The 19312-nt window shown below is 36.5% G+C and overlaps 1 protein-coding gene across 16 annotated transcripts in view; it reads right to left on the reverse strand.

Moving 5' to 3' along the window:
* DLG1 (discs large MAGUK scaffold protein 1) overlaps positions 1-17593 on the reverse strand; it is a 254420-nt gene extending 236827 nt beyond the window's left edge. For 8 of the 16 annotated variants that reach the window (XM_078067609.1, XM_078067603.1, XM_078067601.1 and 5 more), the window contains exons 1-4: positions 16662-17042; positions 16146-16195; positions 15363-15494; positions 683-849 (exon numbers count right to left, since the gene is read on the reverse strand). In XM_078067609.1, coding sequence (XP_077923735.1) covers positions 683-849; positions 15363-15494; positions 16146-16164 — 318 coding nt within the window. In that variant the 5' untranslated portion in view covers positions 16165-16195; positions 16662-17042. Of the gene's footprint in view, positions 1-682; positions 850-15362; positions 15495-16145; positions 16196-16661; positions 17044-17504 lie in introns of those variants that run through there. The other 8 variants (XM_078067591.1, XM_078067561.1, XM_078067566.1 and 5 more) reach the window with 3 other exon arrangements.
* Positions 17594-19312: the final 1719 nt, after the last annotated feature.

The following is a 19312-nucleotide window of genomic DNA, read 5'->3' on the forward strand; positions in this document are numbered from 1 at the left end:
ATTTATTACTCGCCAAACAGAGGCTAATTCAATTTTCCAGGCACTTCTCTAGTACAAACTAGAAGGGACTAGAATCAAATTCAGTCAGACAACCACATTCAAATGACTAATGTTTCTCAGACAGAAGTCTCATTACAAAATGCTTCATATATCTCTGTTCTAACTCCACCAGCAACGGTCTGTCACAACAAAAAAAAGAACATTACTAAAATAGTTTTTAAAACTTAAAGAAATACAGTTTTAACTACAGAAAAATGCAGAAACCAATGCTAACCTTAAGATTTACTAATCAGTCTTTAGTGAGTTTTATTAATTCAATCTTCAAGTCAAATAAACAGAGAATCTTTGGGGTAAATGTAGCAACTAATCTGCCCAGGATGACAAAACTATATTCTATTTCTCAAAAAAAAAAAACCAGAGCAAAACCACCTTTTCAAAATACGATTTCACTGAGGTCTCTCACACAAAGTATTTTTTTAATAGTCTAAAGCAAGTATTTCAGACCTCAAACCAATTATAACATATTAAGAAAGGGGCACCAGAGATTCTGAGCTTTTCTCTTCAAAAATATTTGTAATCCAATGATATTTCCAGATAATATCCATTTTAATAAAGTGAAAAAACTTAACAGCCCCAATAAATTGATTACTGAAAAATAGCTTCAGGAAAAATTTTATCTTACCTCCACATTAGGGCTAAGGCTGCTTGGCAGTGTTTCTGAAGTCACAGTAGTGCTTGGAAGGCTGGAAATTTCCCAAGTATTTACAGGCTGTATTGGTTCAGACTGCTTTGAATGATCTATACATTTTGGATTATCCAGTAAGGTCACTTCATAAAATTCTTGAATATCTAGAAGTGAAGAAAAGAAAAAACAAAATCAGAAGTATTTAGATTTTCTAATTAAACTATGCATTGCTAAACAACATAACTCAAAAGCAAAATTTTAGTCTTGATTAGTAAAATAAGCCCAATCTTATAATGTAATTAAACAATGAATATTTTCTCACTTTATTATGTTGCAATCACATCAGAACTTGCAGGGCATAGTGTAAAAGTCATAGGCTTTTTACCCTTCAAAGTCAGTGCTGAGTTCAAATCTCTATTCCATCACAAATTAGCTGCCTGTTTAGAGAAGTTACTTAACCTCTGATAACTTGCCTCTTTTATCATGTGTAATTGTTACAAGGACTGAGTATAATACATATAAAGTGCACAATGGCACATAATAGGCTCCTAACCGACAGCAGCTAATATCGTTACTATGAGTTTTGAAGACATGAGTCATTACTGATATTTTATCTTTATACCACCAGTATCTCAATATAAACCCCTTCGCATAGTTTTAACTGTCCTTCTAACCAAAGTAAAGCAAACAAAAAAGTTAAATAGTAAATTAAATATTGTACATTATTTTAGAAACAATCAACTAAACATGACAAAACTCTTTAAAAATCCATGAATTTACTTAAAGTAGCACAGGATAATTTAAAAGATCAAGTTACTTCGCTATCAGCTGGAATTATATAAACTTAGCATATTAACACTGATTGATTCTTCATGCCATTCAGAAAGCTCTGAGTGATAGTTATATAATGCTTAAGTTCACCATTATTAGTTCTTTATTCACCTAGTGGTATATTTTGAGTTGATTTTTTAAAGGGGAGAAATTATTATTTTAACAGCAAAGGTGGGGCATTATCCTGTACAGAATCATGCACAATTGCAAATAACATTTAGACAGAATAACTTTTACTTATTTCTATGATGAAAAGATTAATATTTCCTTTAAAAAACAATGTCAGAAGACAGTAGAGACAAAATAAGTCCCTTTTAATAACCAGTAGAATTGCAGAACTTTCTAAGAGCTCATAAAAACTAAGATCAGCACAGTGAAGATAGTATTAAGGTGTTAAGAATATTACTAGAGAAAATTGTATGTGGAAGTATTTTATAAACCATGAGTTACTATATAAAACTTTTCACATAACCATCATGAAAAATAATAAACTCAAATTCAGAGCATCAGCTACAAAGTGTTCTTACCAAAAATTGCTTAACCTGAACCTAAATCAAGCCTTCAGAACCAACTTGTAGTTCACAGGAAATACAGAGGCTAGAGAAACAAGTTAAATGACACCAAAAAAGCAAGGGAAAAAAAACAGATCCATAAGGCGACATTCCACAAGACAACTGGCCAGTTTCTTTAGCAAGTCAATGTCATGAAAAGTAAGAGAAATTATTTGAAAGGATTTTTTTAAAATACAGGAAACGAAAAAGACATAGCAATCAACTGCAATATCTGAGGCTTGACCGGTGGGGAGGGGTAGGGGAATATAAAAGACATTGTGATAATTAGGGAAATTTAAATATGGACTATTTTCTGAAAATACTACAGATTTTTTTTTTTATAGAAGATATACATATGAGAGTATGTATACATTTCTGTGGTAGGACATATATTCCTATATATGTAAGAAACATATTTTGTATATGTAAAGAATATATATTTATAGATCTATAGAGAGGGAGAGATATCTTCTACAAGAAAATAAAGATGTCAGAGCTCCTAGTGTAATTATGCCCCCAAAAGCACTAAATGAGTGTTGAGTAATTGGATGATTACCAATCTCAAGGTAAATAGCCCACATCACTACATAAAAACTTCATTATATTTTCCATTATTGTAAGACAAGTTTGAAATCTTAACCTTCTGTGACCTTTTATTCCACACTTAACAGAAATAGTGCTGTATTACCCTTCAATAACATCTCTAACAAATATCCAGGTCAGTGCTGTCCAATAGAACTTTCTACAATGATGAAAACGTTCTATAGCTGCACTCTCCAATATGGTAGCCACTAGCTACATATGGCTATTAAGCACTTAAAATGTAACTAGTGTAAATGAGGAACTGATTTTATAATTTTATTTATGTTTAATTACTGTAAATAGCCACAAACAGCTAGTAGTTATCATACAGGACAACAGAGATCTAGACTAGTATAATCTGGAGTAACGTTTTACTATCTAGGAAGATCAAGGAATAAAGCGCTCCCTATGTGAATTTTCCAAAAGTTCACTCACATCCTGCTGTCAACTGAAATGCCTCATCTCTTAAAAAAGTCCTTTCTAATTTGTTGTATCTGAGCTCTTATGGACTGGAGAATATGCATATTATTTTAACTATATCAGGCTTAAAATAAGCTGAGTAAACACCCATTAGATTGGCTATTATCAACAAAACAGAAAATAACAGGTATTAATGAGGATGTAGAGAAATTAAACCCTTGTCCATCACTCGTAGGAATAGAAAATGATGCAGCCATTGTGGAAAACAGTACAGGGGCATCTCAAAATATTAAAACATAGAATCACCATTTGATCCAGCATTAGATTCTGGGTATATGCCCAAAAGAAGTGAAAGCAGGGACTCAAAACAGATATCTGCACATCAATGATCACAGCAGCATTATTCACAGTATCCAAAAGGTGAAAACAACCCAAACATTCATCCACAGATGAATAGTTAAAAAACAAAATGCAGTATATACCAACAATGTAATATTACTCAACTTTTAAAAGGAATAAAATTCTGATACATTCTACAAAATGGATGGATGGATTTTGAAGATATTATGCTAAGTGGAATAAGCCAGCCACAAAAACACAAGTATTGTATAATTCCACTTATATGAGGTACCTAGAATAGTTAAATTCAAAAAGACAGAAAGAACAGTTGTTACTGCGGTAAGGAAAGAATGGGGTAAGGAGGGACTGGGGTAAGGAGGAAATGGGAGTTATTTTTTAATGCGTACAGGGTTTCAGTTTGGGATGATGAAAAGGTTCAGGAGATAGAGTGAGTAGTGATGGTCACAAAATAATGTGAATGTATTTAATGCCCCGGAACTGTACACTTAAAAAATGGTAAATTTTGTTACATATATTTTATCACAAAAAAAAAAAGCTGAGGGCGCCTGGGTGGCTCAGTTGGTTAAGTGACTGCCTTCGGCTCAGGTCATGATCCTGGAGTCCCTGGATCGAGTCCCACATCGGGCTCCCTGCTCGGCAGGGAGTCTGCTTCGCCCTCTGACCCTCCCCCCTCTTATGTGCTCTCTCCCTCTCATTCTCTCTCTCTCAAATAAATAAATAAAAAAACTTTAAAAAAAAAAAAAAAAAAAAAAAAAGCTGAGTAAGAATCTAAAGGAGCTTAAATGAGTAAAGTGCACAGAATTTAATATGTAGGTATTATAGTATCTATTTTAGCTATTTAGATATCTTTTGTTTCTTACTGAGGTCAGGATAACTGTCATTGCCAAACTGTTACCAGATTATTATCTATCCCCAACTTAAAAAGAGATTTGTTACCACCCCTGGCTAACTAAAACCATATGCAAAAGTACTGAAATAGTTAACACATGTACAGCGTGGTGCCATTTCTGATATGACAATCTGTCACAGTTATTATCACTTTTCTTTAAAATATACAAATATACACATCCACACCTTTAATTTTGACCCATATCCCATCTTGATCCACCACACTTCTTCATCTTTAGGGTATCTCAGGACTATAAAGATGAGCAACATAGTAACACTTCTTCAGAGATTATTTCTCCATCACAATTTTAGTTGTATTAGTAAAGATTTTTCAAAGGTGCACCTAATCAAAAAGGGCACTCTGGAAAAATGACCCAGACTGAGCTTTTCTTATGACTCCAAAGTACTTATATTTTATATTTCCCATGCTATCAGCAGTCACTGTTCTTTATCATCTACATTTTATATGTCAGAAGATAATTATATCACTGATCATAACTATAAAGATTTAGCAAAGAAAAAAGTTAGATTATTACTGGGACAAGAGAAGTATTTCTACAACAACATTCTAAGATTCAAAACATTACTTTCTACTTTTTCTTTAGGTTTTTCTAAACTGGGGAGTATAATATTGAGTTCCATAAGCTAACTAGCTAAAGTACAACAGAAGTTATTACTATAAACAGAAGTCACTACTATAAACAGAAGTCACTACTATAAACAGAAGTCAAATGTAAGACAAAAACAAATTCTAGTATAATCCCAATCTCTCCTAGTTCTTGAAAATCTGTTTAAAATGCTGGTCTGAAATTCCAAGTTATTCTCAAAAGACCAGCTTCATGAAAAGAATTAAACTAATGAGTTTACTCTGAACACTTAAGACATTCAATCAATGAATAATAATGGAGTGAATACATTTTGGAAGAGGAATAAAAGAATTAAAAAATGAGATGTGATATAACAATGTCTTTGAGAGATGGAGAAAATTGAGGAAAAAAATATATTAACACTGAAAAACCAAATAACACCATTTAAAAACAGTTAAAAAAGTAGATTTCTATAAAAACTTGATGGCTATATTTTAAGGTGCTACAGAACCTTACACACACATTTATTTTAAATTTCTATTCCTTACACATGTATTACAATTTTTTTAAAAGATTTTATTTATTTATTTGACAGAGAGAGACACAGCGAGAGAGGGAAAACAAGCAGGGGGAGTGTGAGAGGGAGAAGCAGGCTTCCTGCTGAGCAGGGAGCCCGATGCGGGGCTCGATCCCAGGACCCTGGGATCATGACTTGAGCGGAAGGCAGACGCTTAACGACTGAGCCACCCAGGAGCCCCCATGTATTACAATTTTTGAAAATTAACCAGCTCTTTGATAGACAATGAAAAATTATTTTTCAATTCTGGTTTACATAAGTCATTTTATATGTTTCCGTGCCAATTATATCCAACGTCAATAATAAGGGCTACTCATAACTGTACCAAAATATGTAGACTATGAAAAAATGTAACCACAGCAAAATAATATTTCAATACAGAAACAGCCAAATTTAGTATCACATGTGAAATGACAGAGTCCTGGGACGCCTGGGTGGCTTAGTCTGCCTTGGGCTCAGGTCATGATCCCAGGATACTGGGATGGAGAACCACACTGGGCTCCTTGCTCAGCAGGGAGCCTGCTTCTCCCTCTGCCTGCCCCTCCCCCTGCTTGTGCCATCTCTCTCTCTCTCTGACAAATCTTTAAAAAAAATGACAGAGTCCTTCAATAAACCTATGTAAACATTTCACTTGAGTCAACTCTAATCTTAAATCTTTAATATGAAAATGTACAGAAAGTGGGATAATACAGAAGTAGTCAAAATGACTGCCACTTAAGACAAGAATAATTCCATACTCATCTGAAAATCCATATAGCTCACCCAGATATACACCACATATAATTAAAATGACTGATTACATTTTTATTTACTACCCTGAAAAAACTTATTTCCTTTTTAAAATAATGATACACTAAAGCAAGAATACGAGAAAATGCAAGAATACTAAAACACGTATTAGAGAAAACTACCCTTTAGTTGATTCACAATTGGAAACATTAATTTTGTTGAGCCTACTGGATCAGTCTTAACACAGTCTATTCCTATTTACCATTTATAGTTTGGCAAGTGCTTTCTCTGTTTTGAACTAAACTGGGTTCCCACAAGTACAATTCCTGAACAAAGATCTAAATTATAAAACCTACAATACTTACAATATATAAAATCAGAAATATAGAAACAATGGAACAAGAGAAATTTTCTATAGAATTGAAAATTCTAAATTAAACTTGGACACACAATTAGTCCAATGGAACAGAGAAGACTCGTTCCTACTACCAAAAAATATGTATTTCAGGGAAATCTCAAGATCACATATTTCAGACCTCTCCAAATTTAAATAAAATTTTAAGTAAACCATTTTCATTTTATTTATCTTTGTTATTTTCTTGCAGAATTCAAAGTTTGCAAACACTAGGAATAAAGGAAGTACAGAATTCCAGAAATACCCTCGAAGGAGGTTGAGGAAAGTTTTCTAGCTTTTAGTTACCACTTTTATCATCCTAAACAGTAAAACTCACAAACATTTCTTAAACTAAAGAAATAAGGATCAGAGTAGGAAGTCTAAATAGTCAAGAATCTGTAATAATTTAACACAGTATAGACAACATCTCTAATCTATGAGAAAACAACCTTATTTCATGGGAAAATATTAAGAAAAGACCTTAACAGAACAATTTTATACTTCTAAAAAAAAAGGCGGAAAAAAAGTGGTGGGAGGGGCAAATGACATGAACAAATAATTCACAAAAGAAATTTAAATGACATAAGAAAATTCTTATATAGTTGAAAATTCTTGTATCGTTGGTTGTTTAATCAAATAAATATACAAGAAAACATCAAAATGTCTAAAAGTACATTCCACACATCAGAATAGAAAATATTAAAAAGGATGATACCTATATTGTTTAAGGTGTAATGAATTAGTCATTCCACATACTGCCTAAAAAATTAAATTGAATATAACCTTTCTGAGGGTAATTTAAAAAATTACATCAAAAACCTTTTAAAATGCAAATCCCCTTTTACCAAGCAAATCATTTCTAGGAATCTATCCAAAGGATAGAATAAACAATGTAGAACAAAGAGGCATATACAAATGCAATGTTTTTTAAAATTCAGAAAAATTATATACCTAAGTGCTCCTAGGAAATCATTAATAAAACTACACCACATCTGTAAAATGTAAATACAGTCATTTAAGATGGTACAAATCTACTGATATGGAAAGATATCCAATGATAAATTTTGAGATAAAAATAGTTAATATGATATGCACACTATATACACTTAGGAAAATTTAACTTCAGCACCTCCCTTCACCAAAAAAGGCAATTCTACCTATCAGTCCACCCAATAAATCAACATCACAAATAAAAAATGAGAAGGGAGAAAACTGTTCCCTCAGGTAGTCTCACTTTCATGTGCCTCTAATAATGGGAGCATTTCTATAGACCTCACTGCACTGAGTCTGATTCTAGAATTATGTGCTTTTAGTACAAGAGATCACATAAACACAAGCCAACTACTATGTCCGTTGCCCAACTGAAGAAACAATGATTTCTTTCCACTAGAGAAAAAACAACTATATTGTAGTTAATGAAAGACAGTGTTAAATTCTAGAAGGATCTTCAAGGGTAATTTTAATCTGATACGATTTTTCACTTTACACACTGATTTTAAGTATCAATTCCTATGTAGGAAACAATTCTATTATGTTTCACTTGTGTAGGGGGTTTGTTTTACAAAAGGAAAGTGTGTATAAATACATAAATAATAACATTCTAGAAGGATAGATTCATCCTATGGAAGAAGTAGGTTACCTTTGGTGTGAGAATTTTCTTGATTATAATTATTTTATATAAAGTACATTTAACTGATCTTAAATTCTTTACATGGAACATGCATTATTTTTTATAATAAATTCTGTTTTGGAGTTAGAAAGAAGGCAACTGGAAAGCTGAAAAACACTGAAATATAACCCAGCCATTTCAGAGGGAAAAAATTTTATCAGTTAATTGACTAAAAGCAAGTACAATGTTTTCATAAACTAAAATATACAATAGTCAAGTCTACTCAAAAATAGATACTCTGCTTTCTTCTAAACTTATGTACATTTAAAAAGCCATTTTGATCCCCAAAAAGAGTATCATATAAAATTTTAAAGTATGTATTACAATGTGTGTTTTGCACCCTAGAAACAAGAAAAATGTCAAGCCAATGTCCAAAAATACGTTATTTCCACATTTGAAATACTATTTGACTAACAGTCATAGGGTATTTTCACACACATACTTCTTAAAACAAGGTATCAACAGAAACCAGACCTTCTCAGAGAGATGGCTGATTCCAAGGCTGGGGCAAGATATGTACAAGATAAACCTGAATATCTTGTTATGCCAAAAAGTGAGAAAGTACTCAAAGTGATAAGGCATGTCATAAGGACAGAAGAGCAAGCTGGAGAGAGTTCTGACCAAATGAATCTGAAACAATCTGAGCACCGAAATCATTAAAGTTAGCAATAAATTATCAACGATTAAAAGAAAAACAATACAGACATATACATAGATAAATGGGGAAGGAGAGCTCTTACAGTAAAATGCCAGGTATTAATTGGAGAACATAAAAGACTGCTATTTTTTACAAAACTGTCATTTTTCAATTGTCATTTTCAACACAGTAAAAACTGGTCATCAATGGATGCTAAGGCTAGGGGGAAATTTTGCTAAAGAGCAGGGCATGCGCAAGGTATTAAAGTGTCTCCCCCACATACTGCTTACAAGATGCAAGAAAAAAGTACTAACTATAGAGAAATCAAGCACCTTAACTGGGTGATCAAAATTAACAATGCCGATCAAGAGCAGAAGACATCTTGTACTTCTGAATGTACAGAACCCTAGAGATACATAACCTGAATCTAATCACAAACAAACATCAGACAAACCTAAAATTAGAAACATTATATAAAAAAAATAGCAGTGGGGAACTGTATTCTTCAAAAATGTCAATGTTATAAAAGACCAACAAGGGCTGTGGAAATGTGCCCAGACCACAGAGACATGACAAATAAATGAAATACCTGGTCTTAGACTGGACAGTGTACTGAAAAAAATTAGAAAAGAAAAAATTTAGTAGGAAAAATTTGACCTCACACAGATGAAATAAACTAGAAGAATTATTTACAGATGCTTTTACCACTCTGTTGATTACAAGGTTCCAAAGAGAATTCAACCAGATTCAACATAAAGCACTACTTCAGAGCAGAGCAGTAGTAAGCAAAACTATTAGGAAATAAGTAACAATCCAGGTTCAATCAAAACCACTAACTGAAAAGTTAATAAAATTTTCCTCCAATTCTATAAACTTTTAGCCAATAGAATGATCCATATACTGTCATAAACGTTTTCCTTTCTAAAACCTAGCCTGCAAAGTCACACACACGAAGTTAGCAACAAACTAAAATATGACTGGAACCAATAAATAACAACAACAACAACAAAAATCTAAGAAATTTTGACATTTTACTATTACAGCTAGAAGTTTGCAAACCTTGATTACTAAATAAATACTTTTCAAAATGTGTAAATTCCATAATTACAAGCATCATTCCATCATAAATATTCTCCTTCAAAGTAAAAATTAAAAAAAAAATGCCATTGACCCTACAGATCAACATCTATGTTAAACACACTTGTTAGTGTTTACCACATTAAAATATTCAACTTATGATAAAGAACATAAATCCTAATAACTAAACATGAGGAGAAGCTCTGGATTCAGATTAGTTGAGTTCAATTTCTGGCTCCACAATTTAGTATCTGAGGGTCCTTGCACAAGGCACATGTAATCTCTCAGTGCCTCAGTTTTCTAATCTATAAAATGGTATAGGTGAATATACACTTCATAGGACTATGATGACTAAATGAGACACTTGTATTACACACAAAAAGTGCTTTTTAAATACACTTTTTACATACACTTGAAAAAGTCAAAATCTCACATTCATTAGGATGGCTATTATTAAAAAAACTTAAAATAACAAGTGTTGGCAAAAGTATGGAGAAACTGGGACCTTTGTGCACTGTTGGTGGGACTATAAAATGATGCAACTGCTATGGGAGGCAGTATAGCAGTTCCTCAAAAAATTAAAAATATAGGGGTGCCTGGGTGCCTTCGGCTCGGGTCATGATCCCAGGGTTCTGGGATTCAGCCCCACGTCAGGCTCTCTGCTCAGCGGGAAGCCTGCTTCTCCCTCTCCCACTCCCCTTGCTTGTGTTCCCTCTCGCTGTGTCTCTCTCTGTCAAATAAATACACTTGATCTTAGCCAAAAGGCCGAGAAGCAATCTGTCAAATAAATAAATAAAATCTTTAAAAAAAAAAAAAAATGTGTGTGTGTACACACACACACACACACACACACACACCCCCAATATGATCCTGCAATCTCGCTTTTGGGTATCCCAAAAATTGAAAGAAGTGTTTCAAAGAGGTATCTGCACACCCATGTTCAAAGCAGCACTATTCACAATAGCCAAGAGGTGAAAATATGGGGCGCCTGGGTGGCTCAGTCTTTAAGCGTCTGCCTTCGGCTCAGGTCGTGATCCCAGGGTCCTGGGATCGAGCCCCGCATCGGGCTCCCTGCTCAGCAGGAAGCCTGTTTCTCCCTTTCCCACTCACCCTGCTTGTGTTCCCTCTTTCGCTGTCTCTCTCTGTCAAATAAATAAATAAAATCTTTAAAAAAAAAAAAAAAAAGTGAAAATACCCCAAATGTCCATCAATGGATGAATGCATAAACAAAATGTGATATATACATACAGTAAAATAAATTCAGTCTTAAACAGGAAATTCTGTCACATGCTACAACATGGAGGCACTTTAAGAACATTAAGTGAAATGTCACAAAAAGACAAGTACTGTATGATTCCCCTTATATGAGCTATTTACAGCAGTCAAAATCATAGAGACAGAAAGTACAATGATAGTTACCAGGTGTTGGGGGCAGGAGGAAAAGCTCCCGGGAGTATTGTTTACTGGGTAGAGTTTTGGTTTTGCAAGAGGAATAAGTTCTGAACTGTTTTTACAACAATGTGAATATACTTAACACTATCAAACTACATTTACAAGTGGTTAAGATGATAAATGTCATTTTCTTTTTACAATTAAAAAAAAAGGAGTCATACTTCTGAAACCCAGTATCTACAAATTTAAATGTCCTTTACCATGTTCACAAGGCCTAGTGAAATTTAGTTAATAGAGTAGCAACAAATGAATGGAGCCAAAAATCTCAAAAGTGGATAGTGTTATTACATAATCCATCTTCATTTTGAAAAATTTCAGAACTAAAAAACCGCATTAAAGTAAGCTTGCTATTTATTGCAGACAAACTATACAAATCTCGTGATTTAACTTACTCAAGTCTCTAAAGACAGCCTGATCTTGAGCCCAGGTTTTTCTCCTGTGCGCAAGAAAAGCAGACGAATTCTCTGACCCCATAAGTAACTCCAGGGATCTAGACTAGTATGAAATCTTTGAAGACTACTAAGGTTGTCTCAGATTCCAGACAAACCTAAGAATCATAAATGACCTCAAACCAATATGGACCTGAACACCTGGGCTCTGACTTGTAATCAAACCATATCCAGTCTACTTTACTGACAAATTTTCAAATATAAGTACAGGAAATGAGAATATAAAATCAAATATATTAAGTTTTCAAATTGTTCTCATCTAAATCATGGATTAAAATTAGGCAGACTTTATTTTCCATTTATAGAAAAATGATCACCAGATACTTGGGGAATAAATTTTAAAGAAGTCTATATAGCTCATGGATTTTTTTTTAGATATAACTTTAAATATTCAGTTCTAAAGAAACAACTTACCAGCTGAAATTCAAAATTAATAAAAACTGTTCTACTTTCAATAATTTTTAAATCTTCAAGGCATCCTTCAACGTTACTAGCAAACAACATAGCTAGGACAATGACTGCCATGTTTCACTGAATCGACGATATTGATTCTAAGATGCACCATTATTTCATGTGCCACTAAGAATGTAAAATCACTTCCAACATACATCAGTCATAAAATGTACCCCAAATTCAGAGAGATTAAAATATTTAAAAATTGTTATCTCAGAACAGATGTAATGCAATATGTACATGCCTATTCCTCTGAACAAGCCCCAGGTACCAGAAACATGATCTAATTAACATATTTCAACTACAGAGGGAAGGAGAAAATAAATCAACATTTCTATAACACCAAAATCCCAGAGCCCCACACAAACTTCTTTTAAATGTGTGAAAACAGTCAATACAAACTACAAGCTCAAAGAATCAATAAATAATTATGCAGACAGCAAATCCAAAGAAGTAACTACATAATTCACTACAGCTAAGGAAATGATTTCCAAACTCATGCAGTGAAGAACCTAAGCACCAAATGACTTTCAAACAACTCAGGTGGTCAAGACCCATGTCTCCTTAAATCCAATGGTCCACAGGTAACCAGCTCAGAAAACAGAGTGCCACCTACTAAAGGAAAAAACAGTTAATCCAGCATTTTTCAGCACATACTATGAACACAATATTGACACTAGTTTAGCTTAGGGCGATGTACAGGTTTAAAGTACACTAATATGCTGTTTCAAGAACAATGATACAGGTGCAAAGCAAAAAGAAAATCTTACCTAAAAATTTTCACAAACTGACAAAAGTAATAAAGTTTAATAAATTAACCCAATTTCAGTAAATACAAAAGAATGCATTTATTAATTTAGTAAACAATTCAATTACAGTATGGAAACACATAAAAATCTCTACTAAATTTACCCATTTCAAAATTCCTAAAATCTATTATTTTTCTTACACCAAAATTTGATATCACATCCTATAAAACATTAAAATGTATGTAAATATAAATATCAAGGTAAATTCATTCACAACCAATGAAATTATACAGGACTAAGACGACTGACAAATACAAACTTATTAGAAGACTAATTCTCTTAAAATTCAATTATGTGTAAGAACAGATAAACATTCAAAACAGGCAAGGCGAAATATATTTTAAAAATCCCTCCACACATACCCTCCAAATCTACCTCCAATCTACAGAGAAATCTAAGAAGTGTAGAATCTGTTTACTTTACTGACCATTTAATTTTCTTAAGTCGCAGACTTCACACAGAGAAGGACTACACCCATCTATGTCTATAGGTAAACAAGGACATACAAGTCATACTATTTTTTTTCTAAACAGTGACTCTACTAAATAAAACATTCCTAGGTTTAATGTTGATTTAGAAAACCAAATAACTAAAAATGTTTCCCTTTCTTTTTGGCTGTTTTTTCAGAGGAATCCAATTTGATCATCCATTTGTACCTTAAACATCAGAGCTTAGAAATTCAAATGTAAAAAATGTCCATCAGTTTAAACAAAAAAGACAGAATGTTGATAATTTTTGAAGATGGGTTACAGTTAATTATATTAATTATACTGTTCTCTATTCTTGTGTAGGTTTTTAAAAGTCTATAATAATATTAGATTTAAAAATTATTCAAGGGGCGCCTGGGTGGCTCAGTCGTTAAGCGTCTGCCTTCGGCTCAGGTCATGATCCCAGGGTCCTGGGATCGAGCCCCGCATGGGGTTCCCTGCTCTGCGGGAAGCCTGCTTCTCCCTCTCCCACTCCCTCTGCTTGTGTTCCCTCTCTCGCTGTGTCTCTCTCTGTCAAATAAATAAAATCTTTAAAAAAAAAAAAAAAAAAATTATTCAAGTGTACTGAGAGGTCTTCCTTAAAATCTTAATTTTAAAACAAATTTAGTAGAGAGTATCAATAGCATTAAGTTTTTTGACAAAGTACACTAATTTGAAGGTAGTCCACAAACACATCAAAAGTTACTCTATTAATAAACAGATGTTAGGTACATATTGACTTGGAAGTTACTAAGGAAATAAATGTAATGCAATGAAGTACATGTCCTATTTATATAGTCAGTGATTAATAAAAAAAATTTCATTCTTAGAATTGGAAGGGACAAATTTTCTAGTTCTGTGGTGTAGACCACTTTTCTAGGTACCTATAGGAGAGGGCAGAAACCATCTTGTTTCATAAATTGGGAACTGTGTACAAAATATGAGATTTTGTTTTAAAAAAGAATCTAGCTACTTTAAAATCAGGGTGGAGGAAGGGCTAAAAGCCATTGTTCTACTGCATTCACATTCTACAGAAAATATAGGGACCTAGAAAAGGTCAAATGACTTATATACCATTCAATTAATGGCAGTGTAAGGAATAGAATTTAGGACTTTTGACTGTTTGCCCAGTTCTACTTTAAAACAATGCACCACCTTAAATTTAAGTTAGTTATGAATAATATTGTTTCAATTTTCTTGGCTACAAAATAGTATTAGACAAATTGACAAAATCATCTCTAAGATAATTTTCCAGGTCTAAAATTCTGACTCCATGAATGCTAAGTTTAAACAGAAGTCTATATTAAGGAGATGTATGTCCTTAAACATAACAGAACTCTTCAAACATTTTCAGGGACTTCAGAGAAATAGAAGTCAAATATAGAAACAAGCTAAAAGTTAGTTATTCAGTCTTTATTTTTTGGATCCTGAAACATTTCTGCAACTTCTCCATCTTTTAATAGTTAATGCTGAGGATATAAAACACTGTCACCAAAGACCACTGAAATAATCATACTGAAAGTTTTTTTGGTTATTAGATATTTGGTTATTAGATATTTTTGGTTATTAGATATTTTTGGAAAGGATATTGGCCTAACTATCAAACATACAAGTTTGATGTTCAAGTTACTGAACGCCTATAGAGAACCAAATACATCACTCTGTTAAGTTTAAAATAAATGAATTCAGAAAAGCATTAAGCCTAGCTAACACATAATGGTCACGAATAAAGTTTTAATTCCCACCTATTAAAGCCTGAAAGAGGTTGCTCTGAAATATGTTAATAACCCGTTCTATGGAACTTCTGAGCTGTCTGTCTTCAGTTTGGCTTAGTTTTGAACGATATTCTTCCAAAAGGTGCAATGCTCTCTGGGTGTCTGAGAAGAAAAGAAGAGTCTGATTAAAATTACACACTACTTATGCAGCAAATAATTCTGCAAGACATCTAAACACTTCCCCAAATCCTCTCAATCAATGCTACCACATTCACAAACATATGTATTCCCTAGAATAATCAAAAAAATTTTTAAATGTCACAGAAAAAGGATGATAAGCAGTTGCTAATAAATGTGTACTAGTAGCCTACCACAATAAAAGACTGATCAAGATATTAGTTAACATAGCTTCAACTGATCTGATATGCAAAAGCAGATTATCTACAATTTGTCATTATAATACAAATCTTAAATGTTTCAAAATACTAGCTCTTAGCCTGGATCCTACAATTGCTCACAAAAGAGTGTTTAGTAAGAATCACAAAGTAAAATATTAAAACACCAATTCAAAGTTTTTAAAAAGACATTTCAGAGTGAAATTAACTGCCTCTCCAGTCACTAGAGAGATGTCAAAAAAGAAAGTTTGAAAAACATTTAGATGTTTCCCTCTTCTGAAGGGTATGAGACTTAGATTCCCTAAGTAGTAAGGCTAAAACGATGTTGTCTCATCAGAGTTAAACATTTTTAAAACACAGCAATCACAGAACAGATACACACACACACACACAGGAGAGTTCCGAAATAAATTCTCACCTTGCTTCCGGACTGGCATTTTTCTCCAGTATCAGGAAGAGGGCACACACCTTTAAAAACAGAAAAGAAACAACTAAAGCAAAGAACAGAATTGTGGTTAAACTAGTATTTCCCCCTGAATCTCAAATCGAAAAACTCCCAGCCCTATTTGAAAAGGCCACCACCTGGCGAAGTTTTCCTAAGTGAAAGAGCGAGCCTCAAACCCCAGCAGTGTTAGTCAATCTAGAAAGCTTTTACCTAAGGGTGAGTACCCCTACAAATTAAGAGCAGACAGAAGCCTGCTTCCAAATTCTCCTCGAAAGCTGCTCCCTCTCCAAAGGGTACTAAATGCCTAGACGTGGGGCCACCCCTCTCCCGGCGTAAGTATGCATATTCCCCACCTGCTACGGGGGGGGGGAGGGCGGTGCAGAGGCGCTCCGACCCTTGGCCCCTAAGCTAGTAGCGACCGTACAACGCTGAGACAGGACCAGCTAGGCTGGTCACCCCACCCCACTCGGGCCCCCTCCTCTCGCTTGCCTTTCTCCTTGCTCGCTGCCTCCGGGCTACTCCAGCGGGGGCCGGACAGGGCTGCGGCCGCTCTCCGCGACGCCCTCACGCCCCACATGCACACCTCCGCGGGCCCCCACACCTGCGGCGCCACCACAAAGTTCTTGCAAGCGGCGTGCGCTCGGAGCTGGGGTGCGCCCCGGACCAGTCGGGGCGGCTTCCCCGCCCTGCCCCGCTCCACGTCCCCCCGCCCCGCCCGGGGCTCGGGGAGCTGAACTGAGGGGGGTGAAGGAACGGGGGAGGAGTTCCCCTTGGCGGCCGCACCCCCGCCGCCGCTTCCTCCTCCGCCTCCTCTGCCCGGGCCGCCTCACTCGCCGCGGCCCACTACCCGTTCGCCCTCTCCCCTCCAGCCGCCCCACCCCCGGAACCTCGCCTCCTTCCGCGCCCCCAACCGCTCTCCCCCCAAACTTTCCGCCAAGATGGCGGCCCCGGAGCTGGACTGCCGCGCCCCCACGTGACCGCTTTCCCGGCGCTCTCAGCCAATGGGAAGTGAGGAGGCGGCTGGCGCCGAGCCCCGGGCTCTCAGCGCTGCTACCTTTGGGTTGGAAGGGGGAGGAGGGCCGGGAGGGGGCTGGGGAACGGGAAAGGGGACCCGGGGAACATCCCAAGTGAGTCTCCTCTCTTAAAGGGGCGGCCACCGAAGTGGCTCTCAGGACAAAGGAGTTGACACACAGACTCTACAGGTGGTCCGTGGTGGCCCTGGAAGAGTCCGCCTTTACCTCGCCCTAGCCCACCGGTGTGTCCCGCGGTACAGAGCGAGTAGCGCGCCAGGCCCGGAAGGGTCTGGGTGTCTGAAGAGAGACGTGACCTCACCTACACCAGATCCAAGACACACGTTCCGAGACACCCTTTAACCTCACTAAACACGTGCTGTTTTCAAGTCCTAGGCAGGAGAGAGTGCCTGGCGCCCCCGGGGGTAGATCCCCAACCGGGAAAATCGGCCTTGGGAAGGAGTAGACTGCAACACCCACATTAGGGGCGGGGGCGGGCGGGGCCTGGAAGGGGGGAAGGGGGAGGAGTTTGGGCGGGGGCTGGGGGGTGCAATCTCTGCACCGTCTTCCACTTTGTACTGATTTTTTTTTTTATTCGCCCTTCAGCAAAAGTCTTTTGGGAGGAGGGGGGTTGAATAAAAAAAAGGCACGTAAAATAGGGAGATAGATTAAGAGTTTGAGGGGTTTACTAGAGGGTTTTTAAGTCTAAGTGATTAATTCTAAGTGTGAATGTATTTAAGAGTGGAAAGAGAACATTTGTTCCTTCTTTCACTCGCTCATTCATTCACACCCCCTTGCCTGTGCCCCCCGCCCAGTCATCAGTCTCAGGTATTAGCCAAGCTCTGGCGGCCCCTTTAAGAACTCACCTGTAGCTACCTCCTCCGAAAGCCAGCGCACTCGCGGCTGGTTTAAGTTTAGACTGCACGTCAGAGAGGGACTTTGGGTCGGCCAGAACCCGGCTCTGGGTCTGAGCCACCCGGGTTGTAGAAGGAGAAATTGCGACAAGCTGTCCAAGTCACTGTTCAGATCTTTGAGCCTCGTCTGCATAACAGGGACCTCCCTCCTCTGAAGTCCAGAGAGAATTTGCCCAAGGTCACTCAGAGTTAGTAACAAAACTGGAAACGCGAAGATCGTCTTTCAAAACCGGAAGACTCTTCTGGTAAACCTGACAGCCTTTCGCCGAGGCCATATGCTGGGGCTAATAAAGGGAAGTCCCTGAAACCTTGTACTGTAACAGTAACAGTTACTCAGAGGCGTGCTGACCACGGGTTGCACTTTAGGATTGCACCTTGGAATTCTAACTTGAGCAAATCCAATGACTTTAGAGCTCATTTAACCCAATCTCTCAGTTTAAGATAAAGAAACTGAGGTTCAGAGAGGGGAAGCAACTTGCCCAAGGACATATAGGCTAATCAGTGACAGCAGCCCAGAATTAGTTCTCCTATCTCTAATCAGGGCTGTTTGCACTGTGATTTTGGACAACCTGACAGTGGTATGTTGGTATATTAGCAGCAGATGTCTGTGCTCTCCTAGGCCAAGCATCTTGGGAGCTCGAGCAACAGTTTAAAGCAACATTCTGTGGAAGAAATGGGATGAAAAAGTGAAAGGAAGCTCCTAAATGCAAGGAGCGTAAATGGAGAGATTTTTAAAATAGTGAACTAGGGAGGTTTGTAATCGTGAAAATAACTGATGGTATGCATGCTGTTATTGTCAAGACTTCATTGATGAATTGTGAATGGAATAGTTCCAGTTAAGGAAGCATTCTAAGAATGGAATCCCTTCAGAATTCAGGAGGAAGGAGGGATTTTGCCCTCACCCTTAATATCATTCATTATTCATATACGTTCACTTGCTAGGCAATGAGGATAGAAATAGTTAAGATCCAAACCCTGCTCTCAAGGAACCACAGCCTGTAACAAATGGATAAAGGCCAGTAAAGCTTTTCCCAAGGGCCACTGTAAAGTCAAAAGCAAAATTTGTGTGAGTTCTCAATGTCATCCTAGTCTTCCATTAAAGACAAAGAGGAGGGAGAGGAGGAAGAGGATGACAAGAGGGCACGAAGCCCTTCCTTCTTGTCATCCTCTAGCTCTGTTGGTTGTCAGCAGTGTCCAAAAGCAGAAATGAGCACTT

Source organism: Halichoerus grypus, chromosome 1, assembly GCF_964656455.1.
Source record: "Halichoerus grypus chromosome 1, mHalGry1.hap1.1, whole genome shotgun sequence".
In the NCBI taxonomy this organism is placed as follows: Eukaryota; Metazoa; Chordata; class Mammalia; order Carnivora; family Phocidae; genus Halichoerus; species Halichoerus grypus.